General features: G+C 38.8%; 3 protein-coding genes across 3 annotated transcripts; 2 read left to right on the forward strand and 1 right to left on the reverse strand.

Moving 5' to 3' along the window:
• The first annotated feature begins 9,000 nt into the window (after positions 1 to 9,000).
• LOC129728028 (aspartate aminotransferase, mitochondrial) lies at positions 9,001 to 11,353 on the forward strand. The gene is made up of 4 exons (XM_055686390.1): positions 9,001 to 9,196; positions 9,270 to 9,376; positions 9,744 to 10,251; positions 10,462 to 11,353. Exons 2-4 carry the CDS (start codon positions 9,291 to 9,293, stop codon positions 11,155 to 11,157), a joined length of 1,290 nt encoding a protein of 429 aa, XP_055542365.1. The 5' UTR covers positions 9,001 to 9,196; positions 9,270 to 9,290; the 3' UTR covers positions 11,158 to 11,353.
• Positions 11,354 to 11,431: 78 nt separating this feature from the next.
• LOC129728027 (BRCA2-interacting transcriptional repressor EMSY) lies at positions 11,432 to 18,537 on the reverse strand. The gene is made up of 5 exons (XM_055686389.1): positions 18,160 to 18,537; positions 17,917 to 18,091; positions 17,134 to 17,491; positions 14,051 to 16,904; positions 11,432 to 13,981 (listed from the first exon to the last, which is right to left on the reverse strand). The coding sequence occupies exons 1-5, from the start codon at positions 18,218 to 18,220 to the stop codon at positions 13,566 to 13,568; spliced, it is 3,864 nt and encodes a 1,287-aa protein (XP_055542364.1). The 5' UTR covers positions 18,221 to 18,537; the 3' UTR covers positions 11,432 to 13,565.
• Positions 18,538 to 22,481: 3,944 nt separating this feature from the next.
• On the forward strand, positions 22,482 to 25,880 carry LOC129727776 (pre-mRNA-splicing factor CWC25 homolog). Its single transcript, XM_055685938.1, has 2 exons — positions 22,482 to 22,624; positions 24,067 to 25,880. The coding sequence occupies exons 1-2, from the start codon at positions 22,607 to 22,609 to the stop codon at positions 25,648 to 25,650; spliced, it is 1,602 nt and encodes a 533-aa protein (XP_055541913.1). The 5' UTR covers positions 22,482 to 22,606; the 3' UTR covers positions 25,651 to 25,880.
• The last annotated feature ends 1,483 nt before the right edge of the window (positions 25,881 to 27,363 follow it).

Genomic DNA, 27,363 nt, shown 5'->3' on the forward strand with positions numbered 1-27,363 from the left:
AGCACTAGCCCTGTGGTTGGTCACCACGTCTCAGGAGCAGCGCGATTTTTCTCAGCGTGTGTCGCCAGACAGCCATTATTCTTCCCGTGTTGGGGCAGCATGATGATTGCCATCAGGTAATCCAATTTCGGAAATCAAAATGCCTTTTTTAAGGCAAATAAACAAGTCATTGAAGGTTAATAATTTTTGTCAACGCAAGCAAGCATTCTGTGTTGCATCCTAGCAATTCAAATTTGTCGCACCCGTCTAATTTACTGAATGTGAAATAGCTTCCACAGTGCATGTTGTCCGTGTATCTTAATTCCCCCAATGTTAGGGCAGCTCAAAGGTTGTAATTAGCAACCGATTTTGAACCGCAACATGCTTTTTTCAAGGCAAATAAACAAATAATTGAAGGTTAATAATTTTGCTGGCATCAGCACAAGCAGACATTCTGTGCGGGATGCAATCAAATTCTGTTTTAGTTGTCTTATTTTACAGTATTTAGTAAACCCCCCACGGTAGGGGCAGCGCAAAGGCTGCGATCAGCATAACCGACTTTGAATAATAAACTGCCCTGTTAGAACGCATTCACAAAAGCAGTTAGTTCGACTATGCAGAGCTAATATGAAGTCGATTCAATCAATCAGCATGAACAGAATTTCGTCATCTCCCAGCTGCAAAGTTGCAACATGATGTAACACGCAACAGCGAGCAAACGAAATCCCTTGATTTTACAAACCACAATAAGATACGGGTTAGAACCGTTGTGTGTATGAGAGCACCATCGGTGTTTATTCGCTGGATACAAAAATCATATGCGAATTGTGGAATAATTTGTCTGAAGAACATTAGGGAATGGAACAACGTGGCGTGGCCTATTTCGTAGCACCCTTCGGCTATAAAAGAGTGTTTCTGGGAAAATTAGCCACATTCATTAGTCGGAAGGTGAGCTGGATGGACCGTCCGGGTTGCGTCTGTCTGATTTTTGCCGTACATCAGCCGGCACTTCCTCTAATGGAAAATTTGGATCATTTTGTTCAAAGGAATATTACTGTCGGTAATATTACAGAGATGCGATTGCATTCTATCCGATATGGAATTGAACAGTTGTTCTTTTGAAGACAAATGAAACACTTAATTTGAAGAGTTAACAGTTTTGGGTACGCGCTTTCGTACGATAGCGGCGGTGTTAGCGGTAGATGCATTTGCCAACACTTACTCCAGCAAAGTCGTGTCTAGTTTTCAATGTGAAAACACCTTTCTATTGTGTTGGCCGTGCGCATTAGGCTTCTGCCAGGCTAAACGCAAAAAGCGGCGCGAACCGATTCGCCCGGCCGTAGGTTAACGTACAGCCGTAAGTAGAGCTGTGTAAGAGTATTCTACTTCAACCTTGCGGTCGTGGCTTTGCACACAACCCTCCTGTGATTTTTTTTCTTGTACTCTAATAGCGCTTCTAAATAGAGTCGCTTATGTATCATATAGTAACAAAAGCCATGAGCTATGACAATGACTAAGATTATGCTCCAACTATTAGAAATATAACATTTTTATATATTTTATTTCGGTTGTCGCAATTTTTCACACTAAATCTAAATTAATACTAATTTTTAATGTGTTTCAACTGGAGATTCACTCTCCAACCAAAAAAATCAAATATAAAACAACATAGAACGAGGAATTTCCAAAAATGTTCCGAATTGGGTTGTTTAGCTATATTAGTTTTTTATATCATCTGAAAGATCTGCATTTTCTAAGTAAAACGTAATTTAAAAATAATTTCTATCGTCCTTCGCTTTTTAAATCACGATTTAAAACTGCTCGAAACCTGCTCTAAATCGCTACAATTTCAGTTCGCCCATATACCAACTGTCATTGTAGCGATTTAGAGCGAATTTTTATTCTTCATTTAAAAATCGAATAATCGATATAAAGTTTAAAAAAATCACGTTTTGCTCAGAAAATTACACTCTTTCAGATGAAATATAAAAATCGGAAATCCGTGAATAGCTAAACAACCCAATTCCATACAAAACGCGAAAATTTTCATAACGAGATTTGTTTGTGTGCGTGGATAGATAAAAATGTAGCATACCTTGTAGAACTGTCATCTATACTTGGTATGCCAGCTAGCTGAAAATTACCGATGTTCAAGCTTCCGGGTATCGATACCGACAGTATCGATACGGTTTCGGCCAGAGCTAACTCCGGTGAATAGGGATGGGCGATAGTGACGAAAGTATCGATACTTTGGCATCGAGACACTTTAATGAGCTTTGATACCAGATATCGAAGAACCGGCTGAAGGAGCATCGATTATCGATATTTCGATATTATAGGTATCGGACCTGCATTTTTTTTTCAAAATCATCATTTAGAAAGTATCGGTACCGGTACTCATCTCTCGTGGCGAGTATCTCTAGTATCGATACCGCTGGTATCGATGCCAGAATCGCCCATCCCTACCGGTTAAATTGAAAGCTCAATGACTAAACGCAAGACGCGTGAAAATTTAGAGCTCAACTTAAATTAAATGTAAGTACCGAATTTAATTTGTTTTTATTTTTTTGTTAATGAAATATGCAAATTTGAAATTTTAGCATGCAAAATAATAATACTGGACAATACAGCGGCTCGCGCAGCGGACGCGGGGGCCTTCGGGGACATTGGCGGTGGGTCCCCACGCCGCGTCCGCCAAGCGCGGGCCTTGTCCAGGTTCAACAACAGGTGGAGCAACTGGCAACCGAGGAACATCAAAGGCACGCAGAATGTTGCGGGAAATCCAGCAAGCCCAGAATGGGCCCCCGCAACATCAGCCGCCACGGCAGCTCCCGATGCTGCAGCCTCTTCCGCATATACTACAGTAACAGCACCAGGCGCAGCCTCCACAGCAGCATCAGGCGCCGGCTCCGCAGCAGCACCAGCTACAGCAGCAGCAGCACCACCAGCTCCAGCAGCAGCACCACCACCAGCAGCAATCTTTCAACCACTGAATTCAAAAATTAATCAATAAACCAACACCTAAAATTAAATTTTTCATTATTCGGATAAAAAAATGAGAAATTCCACAATAAACGGACAACCGAAAAAATGTTCAATACTGCGAGATGGCGCTGTAGTGGTAGTAAAATCGAAATTCTATACGAGCATTGCTTAATGATCGGAGAAACTGCTATTAGTTTTTTATAATATTCTAACTTTTTATTACTTACATTCACTATATGCAATCTATTTTTATCAAGAAACTTGATTTTCTATAAAACTCCGTTAACTCTATATAGTTGTATAGGAAAATCAAGTTTTTTGATAAAAATAGATTGCAAACAGACGTGCCACTTGATGACGATTTCATCGACCAGAAAAATAACGGTAATTTTAAAATTTTGCTAAGTGGGCAATAATACCGCTTGTGTCGCTATCACATCCCTGTCACGAACGTCATCCCCATACATTTCGCTTGAAGCCGTTTTTCTCGGGCTCTCTGGCTCGATTATACGTCAAAAGGCTGTCAGTGCTTGCGAAACAGCCGATTAAGCACCGCCCATGCCAGATCAACTGTTGCTGCAAGTGGTGTGAAGAAATGCAGAAAGCGAAAAACGATTGTTTTGTTTTGAACGTTTTATGGATTTTGTGCAGAACATAAATGGTCACGTTCAAACATGTTTCAACACGTTCCGGATAGCCCTACATTTAATATAGTTAGAAGCACGCGAAAAATCCGTACTGTAACACATGCGGCACAATGAACAGAGCTTATGACCATATTTCCAACAGTAGCGCCATCGTCATCGGCGGCAGCTTCAGGAAACTGTTGCCATGATATCGGTCTGGTCGCTATAAGCAAACGTGCACGTTCTTTACCAAAGACAAAAACCGTCGGTGATGCCGCTGGTTTTGATTTGAGCAAGCGCTCACACCCATAAGCAAAGACAAAAACCGTTTTACGAAAATAAGTAATTGTAGGCAATAAGCTCACATGGTGGCGCATGAGTGTAACGTTTCGAAGAAGGACGAAGATTTTTCAGGATTTTTCTTCGAAGAGGCACGTCTGTTTGTCTGTAGTTTAACTATTTCGACTGATGACGAAAGGCACAGGTAATTGTCGATTTCGAAATTTGTTTTTTATGTGATATGACTTAAAAATGCAAAAAACGACGCGATTTGGTGTTATCTCGAAAAACAATCAAGAATATTTTTTGAGTAGCTTAGAATCTTAGTTAAGTTTGAAAAAAGTTTTATTGATTTCTGCGTTGGGAGAGTGTTGTAATTTACGATGGAGTGGGTCATGTATTAAAAATGTGGGAAAACCTATGTATTCTCACATATGCTCTCATGGCCACAAATATCATCCTGCTTCAATGAGATAATGTTTTCTGAGTAGCTTAGGATCTTAGTTAAGTTTGTAAAATGTTTCATTTATTTCTGCGTTGGGAGAGTTTTGTAATTTACGATGGGGTGGGTCATGTATTAGAAATGTGGGAAAACCTATGTATTCTCACATATGCTCTCATGACCACAAATATCATCCTGCTTCCTGCATGAGGTAAAGTATTTTCATCCTGCATGAGTTAAAGTATTTTGAGTAGCTTAGGATCTTGGTTAAGTTTGAAAAAAGTTTCATTTATTTCTGCGTTGGGAGAGTTTTGCGATTTACGGAAAATAAGGGATGAACCGCAGAACATTCAATATGTTTCTTATTCCAGCCACTGGGTTTTGATACGCTGCACAGAGCTGAATTATTTCGCTGATTGATATAGAATTTGTTTAAAAAAACGCATATCTTGGCCAAAGAATGAAGGACAAACAATGAAAAATCTACACACTTAAATTTTTTTGCCGGGTCTCGGTAATTTATTGCCGAGAACGGCACCACTGAGTGCTCGGTTAAGAAAAAAATGACAGCTGTCACATTTTTTCGTAAATCTCGGTTTAGCCTAACTGAAATTTCGGAATTCGGGTATTTTGTGCCGAAATTTCAGTTTGGTGAACCGAGATTTACGAAAAAATGTGACAGCTGTCATTAATTTTCAAACCGAGCACTCAGTGGTGCCGTTCTCGGCAATAAATTACCGAGACCCGGCAAAAAATTTTAAGTATGTAGTTTCAAAACAACACTTCTTGCTAAATTTCATATTAACTCTAATCGTAATCGTCTGAGAAGTTTAAGTTGTGATAGAGCAAAATCGCGGCAAATGACCTATGGTCGAATATTGACCATTTTTGATTCGCATGAAACTTTGCACACGTATAGTAAACTGAGCATTTTTCACAGATGGAAAAATTTATAGCCTTATATGTTTTTTCTAAAAAAGCGTATGCATTTTGGTATACACACTCAACTGCGTAATGTTTTCTCGGTAAAACATAATACCGAACTAGCTGAAAACATTTTAGACTATCGTTTTCAGTAAGAAAATTACTGAGAAATCGGAAACCGTAAGTGTTTACCGGAATACCGTAAATTTTTTTACCGAAAAAAATCCGTAAAACCGAAAATTCCCGAGTTCAGTAAACTAAAATACCGAATCTCCGAACCCTGACATCATTTAACCGAGATTTCGTCGAACAAAAAAAACTCTTACCGAGATTCCGAAATACTGTACTGTCAAAATAACGAGTGCTTCACTAACAGTTTTTTCGTGTTTCGGTGTAGAAAGAAAAGGAGCAGGTTTTGCGGCTGATTATTATTATGGAGAAATTTGCAAAGTTCAGATTAACTAAAATATTGAGTGAGTATACAATATTTTTTGTTTGCTACAAAGAATATTTGAAGAAAACGATTAATTCTTTCTCCAATCAATTTTGTAGGTTACCAACTCAATCGTAGGATGGAAGTTGCAGAGTGATAGCTGTTACTTTATTTCCTGGAAGCAATACAACACTCCAGTTTAGTAATTAATAAATTAATTTGTATATTTAATCGTTTTAATCATATTCTGGGTTATCTGACAAACAAAAATCGCAAATTACGTACACACTTAAAACTGGATCTCGAGCTCGGCAAAAAAACATTCGAGTTCACTCGGCAACTTTGGATTCAACCGATATTTCAGCGAAAAAATGCCGGTTGCCGACAATCGTCAGATCATTTTGCCGAGACTTCGTCCAAAAAACTAAGCTTGACGAATCTCGTCTCTATTTTTTGCCAAATTTATCGTTAAACACTGTTGATGCCAAGGTCAGCAAAAACATTTCTGGTATCTCGGCACAAATTTTACTCGTTGCCGTGTTTCGGCAATACAGCTGTCATTCTCATGAACGAGTTGCCGCCATTTTTCTTAGTGCAAATTTATGAGTGTTACAGGTGAGCAAACAGGAAGCAGATGCAAGTTTGGCTGAAATTTTTGCAAGTTACAAGTGTTTACAATTCGGTAGCTAAAAAAAAAATGTAGAACAGATTGGTGGGAAGTGGCTGGAACTCAAAAAGTGTAGTTTCAAATCGTGTGAATACAATATTGTGTTTATTTTAAGGATTGGCATAAGACGTAGTTTTAGACTATATGTTTTGCTCAATGCCCTACTGGCGAGCAAGATAAAGATAAGTATTCAAGATTTAGTATGAATAAATTTCTCACTAAAACTCATCAAGCTTATAATTTATATTTTGAAAGAAAACTACCGAATGCACAGCGAAACTTTTCTCTGTCATTGCCGAACATTCAGCTTATATAATCGAAAGGTCGTTTAACTGGTTTGCCGCTTCTCGGCCAGATTTGCCGGGAGCACAGTCAACTGTGTACCGCGATTCTCGGCATAAAATGATATCTGTCATATATTGGTTTTCCGAAATTCTCGGCAAAAGAGATTCAGCCGAGATGGTTGCCGAGCACTCGGCTGTCCAAATCTTGGCACAAACAATGCCGAGGTTCGGCGAAATTTTTTAAGTGTGTACCTCAGTAAATTTTACCGAAGTTATGGTGTTACTTTGACAGTTGAACATTACCGAGAATCTCGTTAAAGTTGACAGGTTTTTGATTTTTGGTTTTACAGAATCTCGGTGTTTCAATGTATTACCGAGATTTTTACCGGGATCTCAGCTATTGAAATCTCGGTAATTTATTTTACCGCACTCGGTGATAAAATCTAAGTGTGTACACACTTAACTGCATTATGTTTTCTCGGTAAAGTAAAATACCCTATACTACTTGAAAACATTTTAGTTTACCGTTGTTCAGTAAAAAATACTGAGAAATCGCAAACCGAACGTGTTTACCGGAATACCGTGAATTTGTTTACCGAAAAAACCCGTGAACCGAAAATTTCCGAGTTCAGTAAACTAAAATACCGAATCCCAGAACCTTCAACTGAGATTTCGTCGAACAAAAAATATCTTACCGAGATTCCGATAACTGAACTGTTAAAATAGCGCGTGCTTCACCAACAATTTTTTTTCGTGTTCCGGTTCAGAAAAAAGGAGCAGGTTTTGCGGTTGATTATTATTATGGAGAATTCTGCAATGTTCAGATTAACTAAAATAATGAGTAAGTATACACTATTTTTTCTCAGATCTTGTTTATTGCTGCAAAGAATATTTAAAAAATAACGATTAATTCTTTATTCATCCAATTTTATAGGTGATCAACTCTCACTTCACAGGATGGAAGTTGCAGAGTGATGGATGTTACTTTAATTCCTGTATGCAATACAAATCTTCAGTTTGTACCAATGCTGTGTTTACTTGAATCAGTTGAGTGATAAATTAATAAATTAATTTGTATATTTAATCATTTTGATCATAATTTGAAAAATAAATGAATCGCAAAATACGTACCTCAGTGAATTTCACCGAAGTTCTCGTAATAAGTTGACAGTTGAAATTTGCGAGTATCTCGGTAAACATTACCGGGACCTCGTTAAAGTTCGACAGGTTTTTGATTTTTTGCTTTTCGGTGTTTTGATGTATTACCGAGATTTTTACCGAGATCTCAGCTGTTGAAATCTCGGTAATTAATTTTACCGTGCTCGGTGATAATATCCAAGTGGGTAGGTTTTATTTAAAGCATTGTAACCCAAAACCGTTGGTTGTATAGGAAAACTGTCTGAGAATGAGTTGTAGAGAAATAATAATGCCTCATAAAAAATTATACACCGGAGAAAAAAATTTGACTAAATTCGACTAAATTTGATTTTTGATTAAATAAAATTTAAAATATTTACTCAATTTTAATTTACAAAATAAGAATTGATTTTTTTAAGACACTTGAAGTTTATAAACCACTTTAAAAAAATTGCAGAGGTTGTGTATGAGACACGACGCCAGTTTACGTAGAATTATGACAGCCTGCCTTGTGTCAATGTTACGTAATAGTTTAATTATAGGTTAGTTCGATTGGAGTTATTCAATTTGATGGTCTGAAGTGGTAAATTTCAGTAATAATCCTTTATGATATGTTATCTTGTATCAATATGTTTATGTTAGTAACTATTGTTCACTACACTTATAAAACACTTATAAAAGAAATCTCTACAAATTATATGGTGTCTCTAAAGAGATGTAGAATGGTAAAAAGAGACGATTCACAGCCTTTGGATATCATCCCGGTTCCGGAAATACTTAGGTGGTATTCGGAAATTACAAACTGTTTTCTAGACAACGGACCTTCTTTTTGGTTTTCAAAGTGGCATCTGAGGTCTATTTTCAATCCCGATTACGGAATTACCCATATTGGTTGGTATTTAGCTATTGGTAAAAATGGTCGATGAAATTTTTGCTTATCACAGGTCATTTGGCGCTGTTTCGCTCGATAGCGAATGGGACATCTGAACATTGTTTTTACAAATCAAATCAATATTAAGAGATTTATTTGTTTTGCTTAATAATTTTTTTATGCAAAACCTTTAATAATTTTCTAAAATTTTATGGAGTGAAACATAAAGTTATAAAGATTTTTTTCTTCTAACCGCATGGGGTTAAAGTTCCTTCAAAAGAAATCAATCAATAACCGCATGACAGAGGGTTGAGTGATCCTCAGTTCTTGACAGCTCTAGGAGAAGAGAAAGAATGGCCTTAGCTCTCAGACTTGTCTTATTGGTCTTATTAGATTTTTTCCTAGCATTTACGGCTCTCTAACCGGTACAGCTGTCATGTCACCGGGAGTTTAATCAATTCGCCTTTTTCTTACATTCTATTCCCAAATTGGTGCAGTGCGTACACGTATAATATCATCCAGCGTTTTATTTCTGTATTTCATTCCACAACTTGCATTTAATTGAAAAGGTATTACTGTCAGCATAAATAGGGCAAAGTTCGTAGTTGTATTGATCGGAATTTTATTGAATTTTCTCCGCAGTGAAGAACCGTAACCTGTGAAATGGCTTGTTCAAAAGTTTTTCATCGTTCGATTGTTTTGCTGAGAAATCCGAACACATTAGAAAACTACGTTGGACATCGTGCGTGGTAAGATATAAAAACTATCTGTAACAGCAACCGTGCAGACTTCCTGCTGGAATTATGGAAGATAACCTTTATCCTGTTTTGAAGGTCACATTCAGTTGAACATTGTGCAGCTTTTTTATCTAAATATATATTTAAGCTTATCATTTAGATTAGTATTTGCAAAGTTCACATCATGAAGCTGTAAAAATGTTCAGTATCATGCATATAAAGCGTGATCATCAATAATCACATCTCCCACGAAGAGTTATCTATTATCTAACACTCCTCTTTGGAACCTATAAATAGGCAACTTGTAAACAATTTTTTTACGTTGATGAGCTTGTGCAATGTGCGTTCAGTAGTACAAGGTTTCTAATTCTCTTTCTAGCTCATGGTGGGGCGCCGTTCAAATGGGCCCTCCGGACGTCATTCTAGGCGTGACGGAGGCCTTCAAGCGCGATACAAATCCGAAAAAAATAAACCTTGGCGTAGGAGCTTACCGGGATGACAGCGGTAAGCCGTTTGTGTTGCCCAGTGTGCTAAAAGCCGAAAAGCGTATAGCCGACAAACAACTGGACAAGGAATATTCTCCAATCAGTGGAACGGCAGAGTTCTGCAAACATAGCATTCTGCTGGCCCTAGGAGAGGATAGCGCACACGTAGCAAACGGACAAAATGCTACGGTGCAAGGTATCAGTGGAACCGGTGCACTGCGAGTGGGTGGCGCATTCCTGGCGAGTTTCTTTCCCGGACCGAAGGACATCTATCTGCCTACACCGTCCTGGGGTAATCACAATCCTATCTTTCGCCACTCGGGACTGAATGTTAAGGCTTATCGCTACTACGATCCAAGCACTTGCGGATTCGATTTCAAGGGAGCATTGGAAGACCTCTCGGTGAGTGCATTGCATTGTAAACATGTTTAATGTTGATAATGATTGAGCAGATAGACTACGTCAGAGAGTCAAGCTCTAAAATGGTGATAATGAATGGAAACTAATAAACAAAAAAAGCTTAATTGCATTGAAGTGAAGCGATAGTGTCATTTTCAAATATGCGTTGATTTTGAATAACAAAACTTTTTTATTGTTTATTTTTATTTTCAGAAAATTTCAGAGCGCTCGGTAGTATTACTGCACGCATGTGCACACAATCCAACTGGAGTCGATCCACGACCAGAGCAATGGGCAGAAATATCTGCGTTGGTGAAAAAGCGCAAGTTGTTCCCATTCTTCGATATGGCATACCAAGGTTTTGCCAGCGGTGATGTCGCCAAGGATGCGCTCGCTGTGCGTGCCTTTTTGAAGGATGGCCATCAAATTGCGTTGGCCCAAAGTTTCGCTAAAAACATGGGTCTGTACGGTGAGCGGGCTGGAGCATTTTCGCTCATCTGCACGGACAAAGAGGAAGCCGCTCGTACAATGTCTCAGATCAAAATTCTGATTCGTCCAATGTACTCAAATCCTCCGATTCATGGCGCCAGACTGGTGACAGAAATTCTCTCCGATTCCAATCTGCGCCAAGAATGGCTGAAGGATGTTAAACTGATGGCCGATCGGATTATTTCAGTACGATCGACCCTGCAGAATAATCTGAAGAAGCTGGGATCGAGTCGAAACTGGCAGCATATTACCGATCAGATTGGAATGTTCTGCTTTACTGGTATGAATCAACAGCAGTGCGAACGGCTAACCAAAGATTTCAGCGTGTATCTAACGAAGGATGGTCGTATCTCGATGGCCGGCGTCACTTCCAAGAATGTTGATTATTTGGCAGAAGCTATTCACGCTGTTACCAAGTAAGGATGCCACAAAGCGAGAAACATAACAGCATCATTTTTATTCTTTTAAGCGGCATTTAAAAACATTCTGCTTTTATCGAAGAGCTTGTTGATCAATAAAATTGATCGACTGGTCGTAAAGTGATTACATAGTTTATAGTGGAATACAAAGTGTTGGCACACAGAAAACTATTGATGAAATAAATAAGTTTAAAACAGTCGCAAATGTTCGTTAATAATGAAGATTCAATCCACAAATTGTTAAAAAATCATTCCTGGGAACAATAAACACCCAATTATCATTAATTAAAATTTTATTTCTTTTCAAAAAGATGAGATGTACAATAATATCCGTTTTCTACTGTCACTACATTGGGTTTCATACATCTGTTCCACTAAGTGTAGAGTTTGTCACTATTCAATATATAAATATTGTGATAATTTATATTAATGCTTTTGTTTCATTGTTTTTGTTGGAAGCCGGCACATTCGGCGGCCTATTTATGAGAGCGTCCAAAAACATCAAACTGAATGAGCATTTCCAAACACTATTGGTTTTTCTTTTCCTGTTTTGTAAATAATTATTGTTTTATTCAATAATATATGCACTTGCTGCTTTGCTTTGTGAGGGATGTCAGGTAAAATGTACCTCTAGGTTGGATCGTGTGACAAAATAGATTTCCGGCTCTGCTGTGAATAAGAAAGTAAAACTGATTTTCCTTATCGTCTAGAACGCTTAACGCTACTTAAAAAGTTGTGTACATTGTTTTCGTTTTTTTTTTCTTTTACTTTGTTTGATTCGCTTTTATACCATTGCGAGGAAAGACCCCATTTCCTAAATTATACGCCCAATTTGCTCAATTTTGTTATATTATCTCCTGTACAAAGTTCAGTTTCGACAGCGCGCAAAACAAGAACCACCCCTACAAACTACTAACATCTGCCATTAATCACAATCAATATGCCTAACGAATTTCCTTTTTTTTAGAGCTATTTGTCGAAAATATTGATGAATGTGCGAAATCAACCGATTGTTCTACTCTAATGAAAGTCATGCTGTACAAGTTATGAGATTTCAGCATCGCTTGATGCTGCTACTAATGCACAAAGGCAAACAACGAATAATGCACGTAAGTTATGCTGCTTCATGAAACTACACTAAACTATGTGCTACGTACTCGACATTAGTGTTATATTTGCTTAGCTAAAGTTCACTAACTGATTTCTTGTGTTAATCTACTGAACTGTGAATAATATGTACAATATACAGCGCTCTGTTTTTTACAATGAACTCAACTAACAATCATACGATGGTGCCCGGTAGATAGTGCGGCAATTTTCCAAGAATGGTTTCTTCGGAAAGAACTAAAACTTCAAATTTTTCCCTACAAGAAATGGAAAGTTTGAAGGGTGTTACAAATTATTATATTGCAGTTGATGTGAAGAGTCTGTGTCTCACGGTTTAACAATCAAGTTATAATGTAAGTATACTGCATCTTGTCGAAATAATTTTTGAAATTGGGAAGAAAATATGTTTCGCAGCCCGAACTACCATAATTGATAATGTTTCTTGGAAACAAGTTAAACAAAAAAACTAAGATTGCAAATTAATAGCCAAAACATTAGTAAAATGGACTGCGACTGTTTATCCAAATTATTTAAACTTTCAATGAAAAAGTGCCGCACGATTGTGGCGTCATTGAAATAATCCGAAAGCATGCAATCTTACCGAAGACCATCCGGATGTACGAAACCGAACCACTGGTGCATGTACTCGTAAAAAACATACTCAACATAAACGTATAAAACACGCCTAAAACTATTGAAGCTGTCTCTTATATAAAAAAATGTAAGTATTGTTGAATAACACTGGAACGAAAGTAACAAACTTTTTCAAAGATATAGGATAGATTTGAATCATAAAATTATGCATCAGTATATAGCAATCAGTTATACTTTCTACCTTACAACAACTTAACAATTTGCCACCAGAATTCCCGCGTAATTTTATTGTTACCGCTTCTAAACAAGTTTGAACCTTACACTTACGCGACAGAAAGCAATCATCTCGAACTGAGTATCTATCGGAAACAATGGCCAGGTCCAGAAAGTATTAGCAATTGAGGACACACACTACATCTATGAATATCTCCTACCCAGTCAATGGGTAGAAATATAGTCAACACTTGTAACGTAATATTTTCGCAGCTTCCTGCCCGGTTGGCTGTACACAGTCTACAATCGTAATTTCCGTCAAAACATCTGCGTTCGAATGTAATATTGTTTCCAAATTAAATAAATACAATCTGACCTTGCATTATTGGGTAAAATTGTTCAACCTTGACCGTCCCTATCAGTATGGCTATGTTCGTAATGATGCAATCACGACAATTTCTGTTTATAGTTATGTTTATCTCTATACCTGCGCTTTTAAGAAGTTGATTTCGTTTTACCCTTCGCGGTCAGCGATCCTGAAGATGAGCCACCAGTGCTCTTTGCGGAACTGGCCAATAACGCCGCCGTCACCGGTAGCTGCCCTTCGGCCAACGCTTCTTCATATGACAATGTACGTGTGTGCTTGTTTCCGTCGGCATCGATTTCCAACATCTCGAACATAATATTCTTTCCATTTCCAGGTGTTGCCGCCGTTCTTGAATCCACTGGTGCAGCTCTCTCTCCGGTGGGTCCGTTTTCATCAGCATCCACAATATACTGCTCGAAGTTCATACTAGAAGGATTGATCTCACCACTGCTCTTGCCACGAACAGCAACATCATGTACGTTTTGCCCGCCAGTAACACCGGTTTCCGTATCTTCCAAGTCCGCTATCAATGCTCGAGAGGTTTCTAGAATCAATTTCATAGATGAAAAGATAAAACCAACAAAGATAAAGAATCCACACTACAATCCCTTACCGTATCCGACGTTCACTATTTCTACACGTTCACCATCGATTTCGGTTTCATCCAGCTCCGCTTCTTCCTCAATCACGGCGTTGAAGTGCTGCTCATCGACAATGATCATCTCCTCCGCTTCCGTCTCATCTTCGATCGGATCATCATCTACATCGCCAATTTCCTCCTCCGGGTCTTCTTCGGCGTCAGCCGAGTCAGTGGCCGACGTATCGTCACTTCGCTCGTTTGGCGACGTTGTAGTCATAGCGGTCAAAAGCTGAGATTGCTTGGCTTTTGGCGTTGAGGTTGCAACTGTTACTGGGGGGATGGTGGGGAGTGAAAGAGCGGGCCTGTGTGTAGCAGGAGGTGGGAGTGGGGGTGGTATTCGAGTGTCCGATGAAGCACCGGCGGTTGCCAGTTTCGAAGCACCAGAGGATGAGGTTGAACTGATCGAACTAGACGAAAGTGGCGGTGGTGCCTTCCGTGCATTGCTATTTGCCGGCAAGGTTACGACTGGCTTAGATAGTGATACTGTTGATGCTGGTTTAGGTTTGATGGTTGGCTTCGGGGCTATTTTCGGTATCACCTTGCTGGTTTTCACTGGTGTTACCTGATTCGCTTGGTCCAGCTCTAGTTCCCAATCGGTTGTGCTCATGACAGAAGTTCTACTTGTGGAGGGTGGATCGCCTCCCGGGGCTGTTGTAGAACTAGCTACAGCCGCAGTCGGCTTTACTTTCGTCGATTTGCTACTTTGTACAACGGCGCTCGTAGAGGTTGTGGCTGCTGCGGTCGATCGATGATGGATTTTGGATTTACGGGTGACGGTCAGAGAGGGCCCCGATGCCGTACTGTCAGCTTCGAATTTTGTTGTTTTTGTTGCGTTTAGGTTGTATTTAGAGGTAGCTGCTGCTGCTGCTGCTGCTGCTACTATTGTTGTGTTGGATGAATATGTTGGCTGAGGTTTGACCATTTTTTCAGTCAATGGAGAACCGGTCACGGATATCGGAAGGAAACCTTTCGAAAGTTCTTGCAGTTTAACGGCTCCTGTAACAACATCTAGCGGAGTTGAAACAATATCTACCGGTGTATCCTCTGTGATAACCGATTTCCCACTCGTTGACAAAGTTTGCGGCTGCTGCCCTGTTGAACTGCTTTTATTGAGCTTCTGCTGATCAGACCCGATATCCAGTACAACAATGTTGTTCAAATCGGGCTGCTGCTGAACGATAACTTTCGGTGGACTAATGGCCGAGCTCGTATCGACGACACTCTTCGGAATAGTGATTTTTTGTCCTGGATTCAACGCTGTGGCGGTTTTAGCTGGAAGCACAATCACGTTGTTTTTACCACTGACTGGTTGGCTTATGGGAACCAGTTGAAGTTTGTGCACAGATAACTTATTTCCACCTTTGACTGGAGTAAAACCAGCCAAATTGGGCCCCTTGATTGTAACTATTTTGTTGGCAGCGGTTGTTCCGATAGATTTTACCGGAGTGACAGGTGTTACTGTATTTGTTGCAAAATTAGTTAATGAAACAGATGATGGATTGAGCGAAACCTGTTGATGTACAGCTGAAGATGACGGAATCAATGGTGTATTCGGTGGATGTAATGTGATTTGATCAAGTATCGTTATCTGGCTTCCAGCTGACGACCGATTACTGGACGTGTCCGTGGTACTACCGGTCGTAGAGAAAATAATTTTCGGGTTCGGAATATCAACTGGATTCACATGAGCTGGCTGGTCAACGTCCTGGAACTTTCCGCTTAATGGCAATAGGTTATCTTTCCTCTGTATCGGTTTAGGAATACCAAGACTGGCTAGAGCAGCAGCAGTAGCGGAAGAAGTTGGTATTAACACATTCTTCGATGGGGATTTCTTTTGATAGTTCAACAGAGGATGCGTTTTTCCTTGCGAAAGAGATGAGCTTGACTGTTTCAACGGGATGTTTAGATTGTTTTTCACCGACGCGACATTGTTGGTGGGATTTAACTTGGTGAGATTGTATTGAATGTCTTTTTTGGATGACGGGAGAAGTTGCTGCTGGCCGGAGTAGTTTAGATTCGACGCTGTATTTTGTATCTGTTGTCCACTGAACGAAGAAGCAGCGAACGTTGGCGACTTCATCGGAACTGCCGTCGACATACCGAAAGGTTGCTGGTTTTGCTGCGGTGTGTAGGCGATGTTGGACGTAAGATGTTTCTGTAACTGAAGGGGTTCATTTGTAATCTCAGTAGCTGTACCGTGTTGTGCAGCCTTATGGGGTCGCAATGGACTAGCATACGAGTGTATTAAATGTGGACTGCTGACGTTATTGTTCTTGGCTCCCATTTTAGTATCAGAAGCTGGTTGAATTCCAACCAATTGCTGTTGTGCCAACAATGCCTGCTGCGAGACAGCCGCATTCTTCGAAGCCTTCGGTCCTCCAGCGTTTGACTGCTTGTTTGTCTGATATGGTGTTTTTGATTTGTTTTGATTCTTTCTTGACGATGCTGAAGTTTTTCGAGAACGCTCGGATTTGTTACCACCCTTACCTTGAGTTTTTGTATTAGCGGGGAAATTGCTGTTGTTGATGTTACTACTGTTTGGCTGTGTCGTGCTCAAATTAGTAGGGGATGCAAGAGACTTGTGTGGTGAAAGCGGTTGTTGAAGTGAGAAAGGTTGCTGATATGGTTGCTGATGGTGGAACGTGACTATTGGGTTCGGCGAGAGCAGAGGTTCCTGCCTTTGCAGCTCTTGATATAACTGAGGTTTCTTTCGCAATGGCGAGTCGTCGGCAAAAATAGATGCATCTGGATGCCGGGAAGTCGGATCCATAGGATACGATCTCTTTAAATCATTATTAATGTAGCTTTTGTTGGCCGCTTCGACAAACTGTGAAAAAGGAAAATATTATTGTTATGCTGAACAGAAAAAAATCGAAGTTAGAAAGTTGACTAAAATTTCCGCCCAATTTAATTTAGAAGTGAAATATTCGATTCTGTTTTGGGACTAACCAACAAATCCATAACAGGTTGAAAAGCTCATAATAAACGATTACAGCTGCTTAAAATACTAGATATCCAGCTGAAAATAATAATTCATTAGAAAAGGAATAATTTACCGGATCCATTGTCACAAGTGGTGCAGGAGTATACGTGGTCGGTTCCAGTGGTGGCGTAAGTGAAACTATCGTCGGTTCTACTTCCGGTTGCACAAGTTGGGATTGAGGCTGTATTAAAAGCGGTTGTTGCTTCTCTTCAAGTAATTTTCGTTTTTTCTCCTGCTCCTCTTGCTCCTTCTCAAGTCGATTCTGAGACGTTTCAAATGGATGTGGCAATTTGGAATTTTGACGGGAAATCTGTTCGCAGACTGTGTTCGCGATGTAGGTTAATGCTGTATAGGGTGTTGTTCGTGGCAATATTGGGAAGGTTCGGCGACCTTCTCTGCTCCAGTCCTGAGAGCTGTTTGGGCCCGAAATACTGCAATATAAATTTAAAAAACAGATTTAATGTTGATTTGCAACATGAAAAAATGAACAATCTCGGTTCAAATTTTTAATTGGGTTTAGAATTTCTGGGGGATAATTTACATATATAGTATATAATTCTTTAGAAACTTTCGATTTTACTGAATATTCATTTTACAGGATAAGTTATAAACAATAAACAACTAAGCGTTTAAACCAAAATCGACATTTTACATTTTGTAAATAGCTCAAATAATTAATTGCATCGTTTACTGGCAAATCAACGTTAAAAAGAAAATTATTTTCATGAATACCCTTACAGTGCTGTTACTGAAGAAATGTTTTAACTCAATTCATCAAAACTCCTGTGTACATCAAGCAACACTCATATATCCCTAGGGACGCCAACCAAACTTTAAATACTTCACATGTACTTACGTTTCTGCCACCGTGGTTAATCGTTCGTCGTTGGCCACTCGACGGGCCTCCGCTTTGTGTCTGTCCTGGGATATATGTAGCTGCTTGCGAAGATCCTCGAGAATTCGCGCTTTTTCTTTGCACAATCCTCCCTGCGCACGAAACGTACTTACTATACTCGAGTATGAGTCCAGCTCTGGGCATGAGAGAAGCAAACAAATTAAATTCCACATATATTACCATTTGCCAGAACTGTACACTTACCGAGCCGACGAAGGACACCGCGGCACTCATCCCGAGTCATGTCAAGTTTCATTGGCCACATTCTGGATGGGTTTTTCGGCAACCGAGAACTATTTTTGCACAAGCACCGAAGCGATTTGCCTCGCAAAAGTTAAACTGTCTTATAAAAACCTGGCGCTTCTTTTAACTTAACTCGCTTCCGCTGGCGGCCAGGAACACTATAATTCACTAGTTTTCTTCACATAATCAACCTGTATGGGTTGCACATACCCGAAAAGTCAACGATTTCTTTGTAGTTGAAATATTAATATAGGAAAAGAATATTATACAAAAATCTAACATTCGCATAATATGCAGCCTCTTCCATTTTTCTGTTTATGAGACGTCAAAATTTTGATGGTGCTGTTTCCATTCAACGCTGGCAACCCCAAAGTTTCGCTTTGCGGGGAGCGACGCCGCTAGCGCTTGAAAAGTGATACACGCCAAGACAAAACCCCCTGTATTCATTTTTATTTTACCTAATTTGATATTCGCTTCGCATAAATTTACCTGGTTAGGGGCGTTTAATTATTACGTAAGGAAATAGGGGGGGAGGGGGGGGTGTGCAATTTTCTTATACTATCTTACAGTGGAGGGAGGGGGTGAATTGATTATCTTACGTAAGAAAAACATTGTTGATGGAACTATTCAAAAAACCATGCTCATGAAAGTGTGAACGGTGAAATTCATAAAAAGAAAATTACGGAAGGCCGATTAACTCGAATTAGAGACAGAAGAGGAAACGAAGTATGAAAATCTATATTTAGTGTATATAGTAAGATCTTACTAGGGGGGAGGGGGGTATAGAAAAATCTTACGATGCCTTACAAGGGAGGGAGGGGGGATTGAAAAAGTGGAAAAATATGCTTACGTAATTATTGAACGGCCCCTAAGCCCTGTTTAGAGTTCCAAGCGAAAGACAAAATGCTAAATTTTTCTTCCAGCTGGTCCCTTGATACGACCTAACAAGCCAGTCGTCGTAAAGTCGAGTCTCGGTTCAGGAGAAGACCGTTAGTGTCAGTAGAATTGTGGCGCTAGCTCTGCAGTTGGGTCCTAAGGCTATACCAGTTTTTATATACACTGGGGTCTTTTTTTAAGGCGGGTTATTTTTATGCATCTTTCTAAACGCGAATGTTTTACAATAACGCAGATTATTTTTGCGCGATTTAGAAGGTTGTTTGTACGCGGTATCAAATAAGTTTGGTATAAGTAAATCTAATCTAATCATTTAAACGCAGTACAATCAACCGCGTAAAGAAAGACCCAGTGTATCATTTGAAAAAGCCGTATTTTCTGAGCAAAATGTGATTTTAAAAAAATGTTTATCGTTTTCCTTTGATTTTTAAATGAAGGATAAAAAAACTGCTCGAACGGTCTTAAATGACATTTCGCCCGTGTACGGTATATGGGAGAACCACATACATGAGACATACGTAACACTCAGGAAAAAATCTTCCAAAAAAGTTGGTACAAAATGAACTACTTGAATGGTACCACACTCTGAATAAAATCACTGTTTGAGTTGGTTTTCAAGGCAGTGTACCTGCGCAGCCCTGCATTTGTCTCGTTCCTACTCGAAAAATGCTGCATTGATTTTGTAAATCACTTCTTGACAGTTCCTTAAGGGATTTTCTTTGGGGCTCGATAAAGCCGAGTAAAAGAAAATTCATTTTGTTCATTATTTATCGAGCAGTTTGACAGGACGAGGTACGGAGTACTATGGGGCAACGTGTACCAGAAAAAAACGCCAGTGTTACGTATGTCTTATGTATGTGGGAGATTTATCATTTAAGGCATTTTGAGCAGATTATTATTCTTCATTTAACAATCTAAGGAAAACGATAATCATTTTTTTTAAATCACGTTTTGCTCAGAAAATTGCACTCTTTCAGCTGATATATAAAAATCAGAAAACCGTGTAAAACTTCAGGACCCAATCGTCTCGTAAACTAAACAGTAAGCTGCGAAGTATGTGTATATAAATAGAAGGTCGAGTTCCGAATCGGAATGTAGGCTTTGCTTATTTTTTTCACGCTCAGGAAAAAGGCACCTGCGAAAAGTTCACTTCGCTTGGAACTGTAAACATATTGGATCCAGAGAAATCTAAGTTGGTCAGTTTCGGCCAGTTTTTGCTTCGCTCGAAGTTTGTGCCTAACAAACAATTTTGTGGTATAACAGATTATTACGCTTTCTTTTAACCGAAATCAGTCTAATAGCAGCTTATCAAGCAATAAATCAGCAAAGTTGTTTGTTGAGTGCGCTTCGCTTCGCGTAAACTGTAAGCTGCAAGCAAGAAACACAGTAAGACAATCCACGAGACAGTTGCGATCAACTGATTTCAGTTTGTTTTTAATTCTTGACAGCTTTGTACGAACGGTCGCAACTTGGATGCAATCCGGATCGAGAAGCGTGAAGAACAAAAGTTGTCCGATCGGTGGCTCTAGTATTGCGTGGGGCAATCCTTTACACAACAATGGAATACCACTTTAGATTTATTTTCCGACACTAATAGCGAATTTCTTTATTCCACTGTGTGCGGGCAAAACTGCCGAGGAATAATAAAACGTCATCGCCATTTAAGACGCAAGTGAGAAAGAGATGCCAGATAATTGTTTACGAACTTAGCACGTGCGGTGGTGGGTTGAAGCTGACAAATTTTACAGTGCGCTCCGAGCAGCACGACAGGTCAAAACTGGGTCAAAATCGAGCGAATAAAGAAGGGCTTTGACAGCAGTTAGTGCGCTTCCAGGTCAAAACGAGGTGAGCTGGTGGAAAAGAAATTCGCTATAAAAGATCTCGGGATCTATCTGTCAAACATCGTGTAACCAACATATTTGGCAACATGGCGTCTGTTTGTTTTGGTTTTTACTCTTTTTGGTCATGAAATTGACTCAGCGCTAATGATTTATTTCTTATTTTAACGAGGCTTTAACCATTAGTTTGGTCGTTCGCCTTGATTATGAATTACAAAATCTTACTTTTTCTTCTAATCCTACTTGTTTTATAAACATTTGGATTTTGTGTTTGCTTTCCTTTTCATATCTTAAGCCTATATTACACTCTTTGTCTAATGGTCAAATATTTGACCTTCTGACATAATGGTCAAATTTATTTGACATCATGGTTGTTGTTTGCCCGTGTTTGCCCCATGTTAAAATTGGAGAGTGACAAACAATTATCTTTGACCAAATTTTAATCTGTCAAAAAGTGACAAATATTTGACGCTTGGTCAAAGAGTGTATTAGAGCCTTTAGTATTTCGCACAGATTTAGTTCTAAACCTAACTTCTTCATTGTAGATTCGAACTCTTGGCATTCCGTAGTGTTGACATAATGCTTGCTCCTCTCGCTTAAGAACTCATCCATGTGTAATTTTGGTATGACCGATACGAAGACGGGTCAGTGTTATCTCCATTTTCCATGCCATGCTATGGCACTCCATTTCCCATGCCATTTCGAGTCTTTTGCAATGTGAGAATCTGTTGGCAGCCACTATTTTTTCGTGAAATATCTGAATTTCTACCTCTATTTGCCAATATATATATTTGCCAATATATCTGATACGATACGGATGACGTTATAGTTTTTTCTGTTCACACTGCAAAGAATTAGCCTGGTTTTTGTAAGCCGTGAGTTATAAGTCATTTGACAAAACCTTTCAACTTTGACTTAAATTTTGACTATATTTATTTTTTCGCTTGGACAAGGCAAATAACTACTGACTAAGCAAATTTGAACTAAAGTAATGTTAAGCTGCTGTAAATGTTCAGTAATATAATACGACATCGTGATGTAGGTGAAAACAAGTTCAATTAAGAACACAAACAAACAATTGAGGTAAATTGAAACACGCAAGAAGCAGCATTAGGGAATTTTAAAAAGCATATTGCAAGTAACATCATAATCAAAGTTATGTTGGCAATCTTAAGTTAAATTTAAGATTGCCAACATAACTTTGATTATGATGTTACTTGCAAGATGCTTTCTTAAGTTACCTAATCTTGTTTCTTGCGTGTTTCAATTTACCTCAATTTGTTTACAATCTTGCCCCCCGAAAAAGCATCATTTTGTTTTCTGTAAATTTGATAGCTAAGAAAAAGTTACCTATTACCTATCTATCTGTCTAACGCTAATCAGCACGGTAACCCCGTAGAAAATGCTGTAGGTATTTGGTAGGTATAAGTTGTATACAATAAAAATATATGTTTACCTTGTTATTCTCGTTTACTTTACTTGTTTTTCGTTGATTATATTTTTCAGTGTATATATAACCACTCAATCATTGTCACACCTTCTGCAGTTCACATTGACATTAGTCGCACAAACAAAGCTTCCTTCAAGTGTTGTTTTGATCATTTCGATTCTCGTTTGTTGGGGTTTCTGTGAATTTGTTTTTAGAATTACATTAATTTTATAAATCAAATTTTATTATGGGTGGCGGCGATTTGGTAAGTTGAAATTCCAACTATAGGCGCTTTTTACACATCAGTTTTCAGTGGTGGGCACCGCTAAACGAAAATTTAGCGACGCTAAGCCGCTAACCGGAAAATTTAGCTCGATAATCGCTAAACGCTAAACCCACAGTAGCGGAACTTTCGCTAATCGCTAAATTTTTAATATGTAAATAGTCATATCGCTATATTTATTGCTCGAGTTTTGTAAGATTTGGACCACTTTGATCTTTTTTGGTTGAACAAACGAAAACAGTTACTTTTTAAAGCTAAGTATTTACAATAAGAGGTTCACGAAACGGTATTCATATTTGATTTTGTAAAAACAAGAATAACAAAAGTTATTTATCTTGCATTGAAAATAGATACTCTTAGGAATGTTTTCATAAAAATTAAATTATTATCTGAATCGAAAAAGTAGAACAAAAGTTGTCATAATTTCAAGCGCATTGCAATTTACCAAAGTTCTTGGTGTGCCGAAAATTTAATCTAGACCTTGTGCTTGTTCTTAAAAATGCTCTTGTGGCTTGTACGATAACTGGAACTCCATTATAGGGTAAAAAAAACTGACAAAAGTAACTTTCGCAGTAAAGTATGTTCATCTTTCGAATCAATTTACGTACGCCATCAGCAATCCACAGTTTTTCTAAACATTTCTATTGTCGCTTCTCTACAAAAATTAGCGATTAGCGTTTCGAAGGCCAAAATTTTAGCGACGCTAACAGTTTCGCTAACCAGCTCAAAAATTAGCGAAACCGCTAAATCGCTAACTGAATTTTAGCGTCTCCAATTAGCGAATTAGCGGCATGGTGCCCACCACTGTCAGTTTTAAATAACTAACATAAGAACATTTGGGTGCTCCAGGGCCGGATTTAGACGGCGGGGGGCTCGGGGCAAATTTGTTTGTGAGGCCTTCTTTCCTTAAAACATTTAACAATACCTCAATCAAAGAAATAGTTATCGGTTTCCATTATACTCTACTAAATTTTTTGGAAATAAATATTGAAATTCAGTCCGCAAATATATATTTCGGCTGTGACGTACAGTCTTCCTCAGTGCTCACCAGTCCACATAAGCACTGAGGAAGACTGTACGTCACAGTCGAAATATATATTTGCTGACTGAATTTCAATATTTATTTCCAAAAAATTTAGTAGAGTATAACGGAAACCGATAACTATTTCTTCGATTGATCTCAATCACTCTGCTAAGACGCTCGTTATAGATTTTCTAAATTTAACAATACCTGTTCTGGAAGGTGACGAGCAAAAAAAAAAGTCGCCTCAGGACTAGGGGGGCCCCTTGAATCGGGAGGCCCGGGGCATCTGCCCCCTTTGCCCCCCCTCAAATCCGGGCCTGGGTTGTTCAAACCATAAATTATACTTACCTCCTGAAATCGTTTTGAAATTAACCATTTCAATATTCGTTTTTCCATACAGAACACAAAAAAGTCCTGGCATCCAAATACGTTCAAAAATCAGGAGCGCGTCTGGAAGGCGGAGCAAGCCGATGCAGTTGAAAAGCGGAAGCTCGCCGAACTGCAACACGAGATAGACGAGGAGCGGAACCGGGAGGAATTGAAAAGTATCGCTAAAAAATCCGGTCTTATTGCCGACAACGATGGTGATAGAAAACTGGAATGGATGTACAAAGGACCCCAAGTTAACAGGGAGGAATATTTGCTGGGTCGCACCATCGATAAAACTTTCGAACAGCTTGATGCACAGGAGAAGGCTAGCTCCAGTGTAGGAATCAGCCAACCAAAAAATCATGTCGAGCACGAATGTATTCCGTTCTCTATCCGCCAATATAAAGGGCTCGAAAGCACAGAACAAGTTGATATCGCGAGAAAGCTAATGGAAGATCCTCTTATGGCCATCAAACAGAAGGAGGTTGAAAGCCGACAAAAAATCCTCGAAAATCCTGTGAAGTTAAAGGAACTGCATCGACTTTTGAAAAACGACCGAAGCATTCACGAACGGACAGATCGAAATAAGAAATCCAAAAAAAGCAAATCAAAAAATAAGAAAAGAGATTGCCGTTCGGCAACCGATTCAGAAAGCGAATCTCAAGATTTAGATCGGATTCTTGCAGAAAAGTACAAGAAAATTCAAAACTCGATGAAACCTGACGAGAAAGAAGAGATTGGTTTAGACAAACTGCTCACAATAAAATACAAAAAGCTGTCTAAAGAATTAAACAAATTAGCCAAACCTAAAAAATCCAGGAGAAATAGAAGCAGTAGTGAAAGCTCTGATTCGGATTCTATCCCTGAACAAAGGAAGAAATCACATGCAAGCGATCGGGATCGGTCCGGACGAGACAAAGAAAGAAGGCGAAGTGTGGAGAAAACGCGTTATCGGAAGGTATCTGATAGTCCAGAACGTAGAGATGACAGAAAACGCGAAACCCATCGAGGAAGCTATCGTTCTAGGAATGATGATCGTAGGCGCTCCAGTCCAGTGGCAAAGAAGAACCGTTCGCGTTCAAAAGATCGCAAACCTCACCGCCACAGGTCTCCGTCTCCAACTACTTCCGACTCTGACGAAGAGAAAGCAATCCCCAACAGCGATGATTCCGATGACGACCGCAAAGCAATGAAAAGGAAAAATTTTGGTCTTGTGTCCGCTTCTGGTAAAAAACTAGAATTGTCTAAACGTGATGAAGTTCGTCTCTACAAAAGGGATGAAATAAAGGCTCATCAGTCTAATCAAAAACCATCGTGGAGTCGCCCGGAGAAAAAGGCTCCACTGACCGAGGAGGAAATTGAAGCCCGAAGGAAAGCCATGATGCAGAACGCAGAATGGAGGGACAAGGAGCGCAAGAAAAATGTCCGCCGTTATGAGGACGAAGACCACAAGGAGGAGCAAAAGGACAAGAGGTCGAAATATGATAAAAATTTCATTACGGAACAGTTTAAGCATGCCGCCAACAACGAAACAGTCGAGAAACGGATCAAGTCCAACCGTAACAACATCCAGCGTGCTGGTGGTTCTATGAATGATCATTTTGCGAAACGATAGAGCTGTGTATTTTAGTTTTTCATCAAAGGTACTGCATATTGCTTCAAATCGTTAGAATGTTTATTGTGTTGGACTATGCTTGTTCGTTGAATATATTAGACCTTAGCAAATAGCGTTAAAGAAAGTGTAACACACTTAGTAGTTTATATGTTTAGTTGTAAGAAATACCTAATACGCAAATGCGATGTAAATAAATGTCTGAAATATGAATAAAATGATCTAGTATCAAATCAGTTTTTTATTTGATAGATTTTCAAGCTTAACGTTTTTCGGTCTCGTTTTTACTTCCTGTTTCATATAAAGGAACTATCAAAAACCAAAAAAAAACTTGATTGATCAAATAAATTTATCAATCATTTGTTCGCTTGCAAACTTGAACTCATATTTATAACCTTATACAATGAAATTACCACGGTGACTTATATGTATTTCCTATCAGAACATAGAATCTCGGTTTGTTTTATTTTGGCATTCAAAGAATATCAACATGTACATGGAACAAACAATTGGTTTTGTTATGACAAAAAAAAAATCTGAAAAAAGATTACTAACTGAAATATGCTAATCGTGTTTTGTAGAGAAGATTACAAGATAGGCAAAATACTAACCCATCAACAGGTGCGCTAGTAGGAAATTCGAATATCAAATTAATTGATCCAGGTAACCAGTAAAATCTCGTTGATTAAAATTTCTCTATATAAAACAGGTATTTTTCAACTTAATTTATTGTAGCTAAACTTCATGATCGAAATAACTGGCTTGAAGAAATAAAAATCATAGGTTGACAACTTGGAACTAAATTCAGCTTTCGAGCTAGTCAACCTGTTGAAGTATCCAAAAATGAGTGAGTCATTTAATTTCATACGCAAATCATAGCATTTTTGGTAATTGTTAAAAAAAATATTTTCTTTTCAAATCATGGAAAATACTTAAGGTACAAATCCTACAGAAGCTTTAAGTAATCGTACAATTAGTTTCTGGAATCATTAAAAATTTAAGGATTCAATTCTCGACTTAACTTTTCCTATTCTTGTTTTAGTACGAAAGTATTGCAAACTGCCATTCCTAGTTTCGTAGGAATCAATGAAACTTTCGAATGCACCTTTTTCTAGCTCTTTCGCAATTGAGAATAGCCAGTTCCAGTTCGTTCGAATAGAACTTTTGGCATGAATTTTAAATGCACAATGATGGCGAATATTCACATTGACAAAACGAATTGAACACTTCAAGTATCTCTAATGCTCTTCATAACGCTTGAGAGCGACTCATATGATTCGTTTTGACAACTCTAAAAGTTTTTTCATGCATCAAAATTCTAGACTTCGATAATATAGACAAATACTTTTGCTTTTTCGTATGTTTATAATACCATAATAATAAATCACGGTACCTGACTGTGCCAGTGGGCAAGCATTACACTACGCTCACGTACTATATAAAGAACAAGGAAAGATATCAAAAACTAGGTTGAACAGATATTTTTACTTTTTTCGCCTCATATTACAGTAGTGCTCCGAAAAGCGTTACATACGTGCACCACACTCGGATGCCCCTTTCGTTCGTATTGCCACAGGAACCATGCTTTCAACTCAACCCCCCTCAATCAGATAAACGTCACATGGTCTCACTGTAGATGAGCGAAAATTCGGTACCATCCCAACGAATCTAGCTTTATTCTGGTCTCCCGCGCAGAATTCATGCTCCTCCCTTCGT

Source organism: Wyeomyia smithii, chromosome 3 (assembly GCF_029784165.1).
Source record: "Wyeomyia smithii strain HCP4-BCI-WySm-NY-G18 chromosome 3, ASM2978416v1, whole genome shotgun sequence".
Lineage (NCBI taxonomy): Eukaryota > Metazoa > Arthropoda > Insecta > Diptera > Culicidae > Wyeomyia > Wyeomyia smithii.

What these genes read in the sequence shown, in the direction of transcription:
- LOC129728028 (XM_055686390.1), top strand. Translation starts at nt 9,291, where the DNA reads ATGGCTTGTTCAAAAGTTTTTCATCGTTCGATTGTTTTGCTGAGAAAT. An exon ending in TACGTTGGACATCGTGCGTG is followed by an intron (nt 9,377 to 9,743) that starts GTAAGATATAAA and finishes TTCTCTTTCTAG; the next exon opens with CTCATGGTGGGGCGCCGTTC. An exon ending in GAGCATTGGAAGACCTCTCG is followed by an intron (nt 10,252 to 10,461) that starts GTGAGTGCATTG and finishes TTTTATTTTCAG; the next exon opens with AAAATTTCAGAGCGCTCGGT.
- LOC129728027 (XM_055686389.1), bottom strand. Translation starts at nt 18,220, where the DNA reads ATGTGGCCAATGAAACTTGACATGACTCGGGATGAGTGCCGCGGTGTC. An exon ending in CGGTGTCCTTCGTCGGCTCG is followed by an intron (nt 18,092 to 18,159) that starts GTAAGTGTACAG and finishes TCTCATGCCCAG; the next exon opens with AGCTGGACTCATACTCGAGT. An exon ending in TTAACCACGGTGGCAGAAAC is followed by an intron (nt 17,492 to 17,916) that starts GTAAGTACATGT and finishes TTTATATTGCAG; the next exon opens with TATTTCGGGCCCAAACAGCT.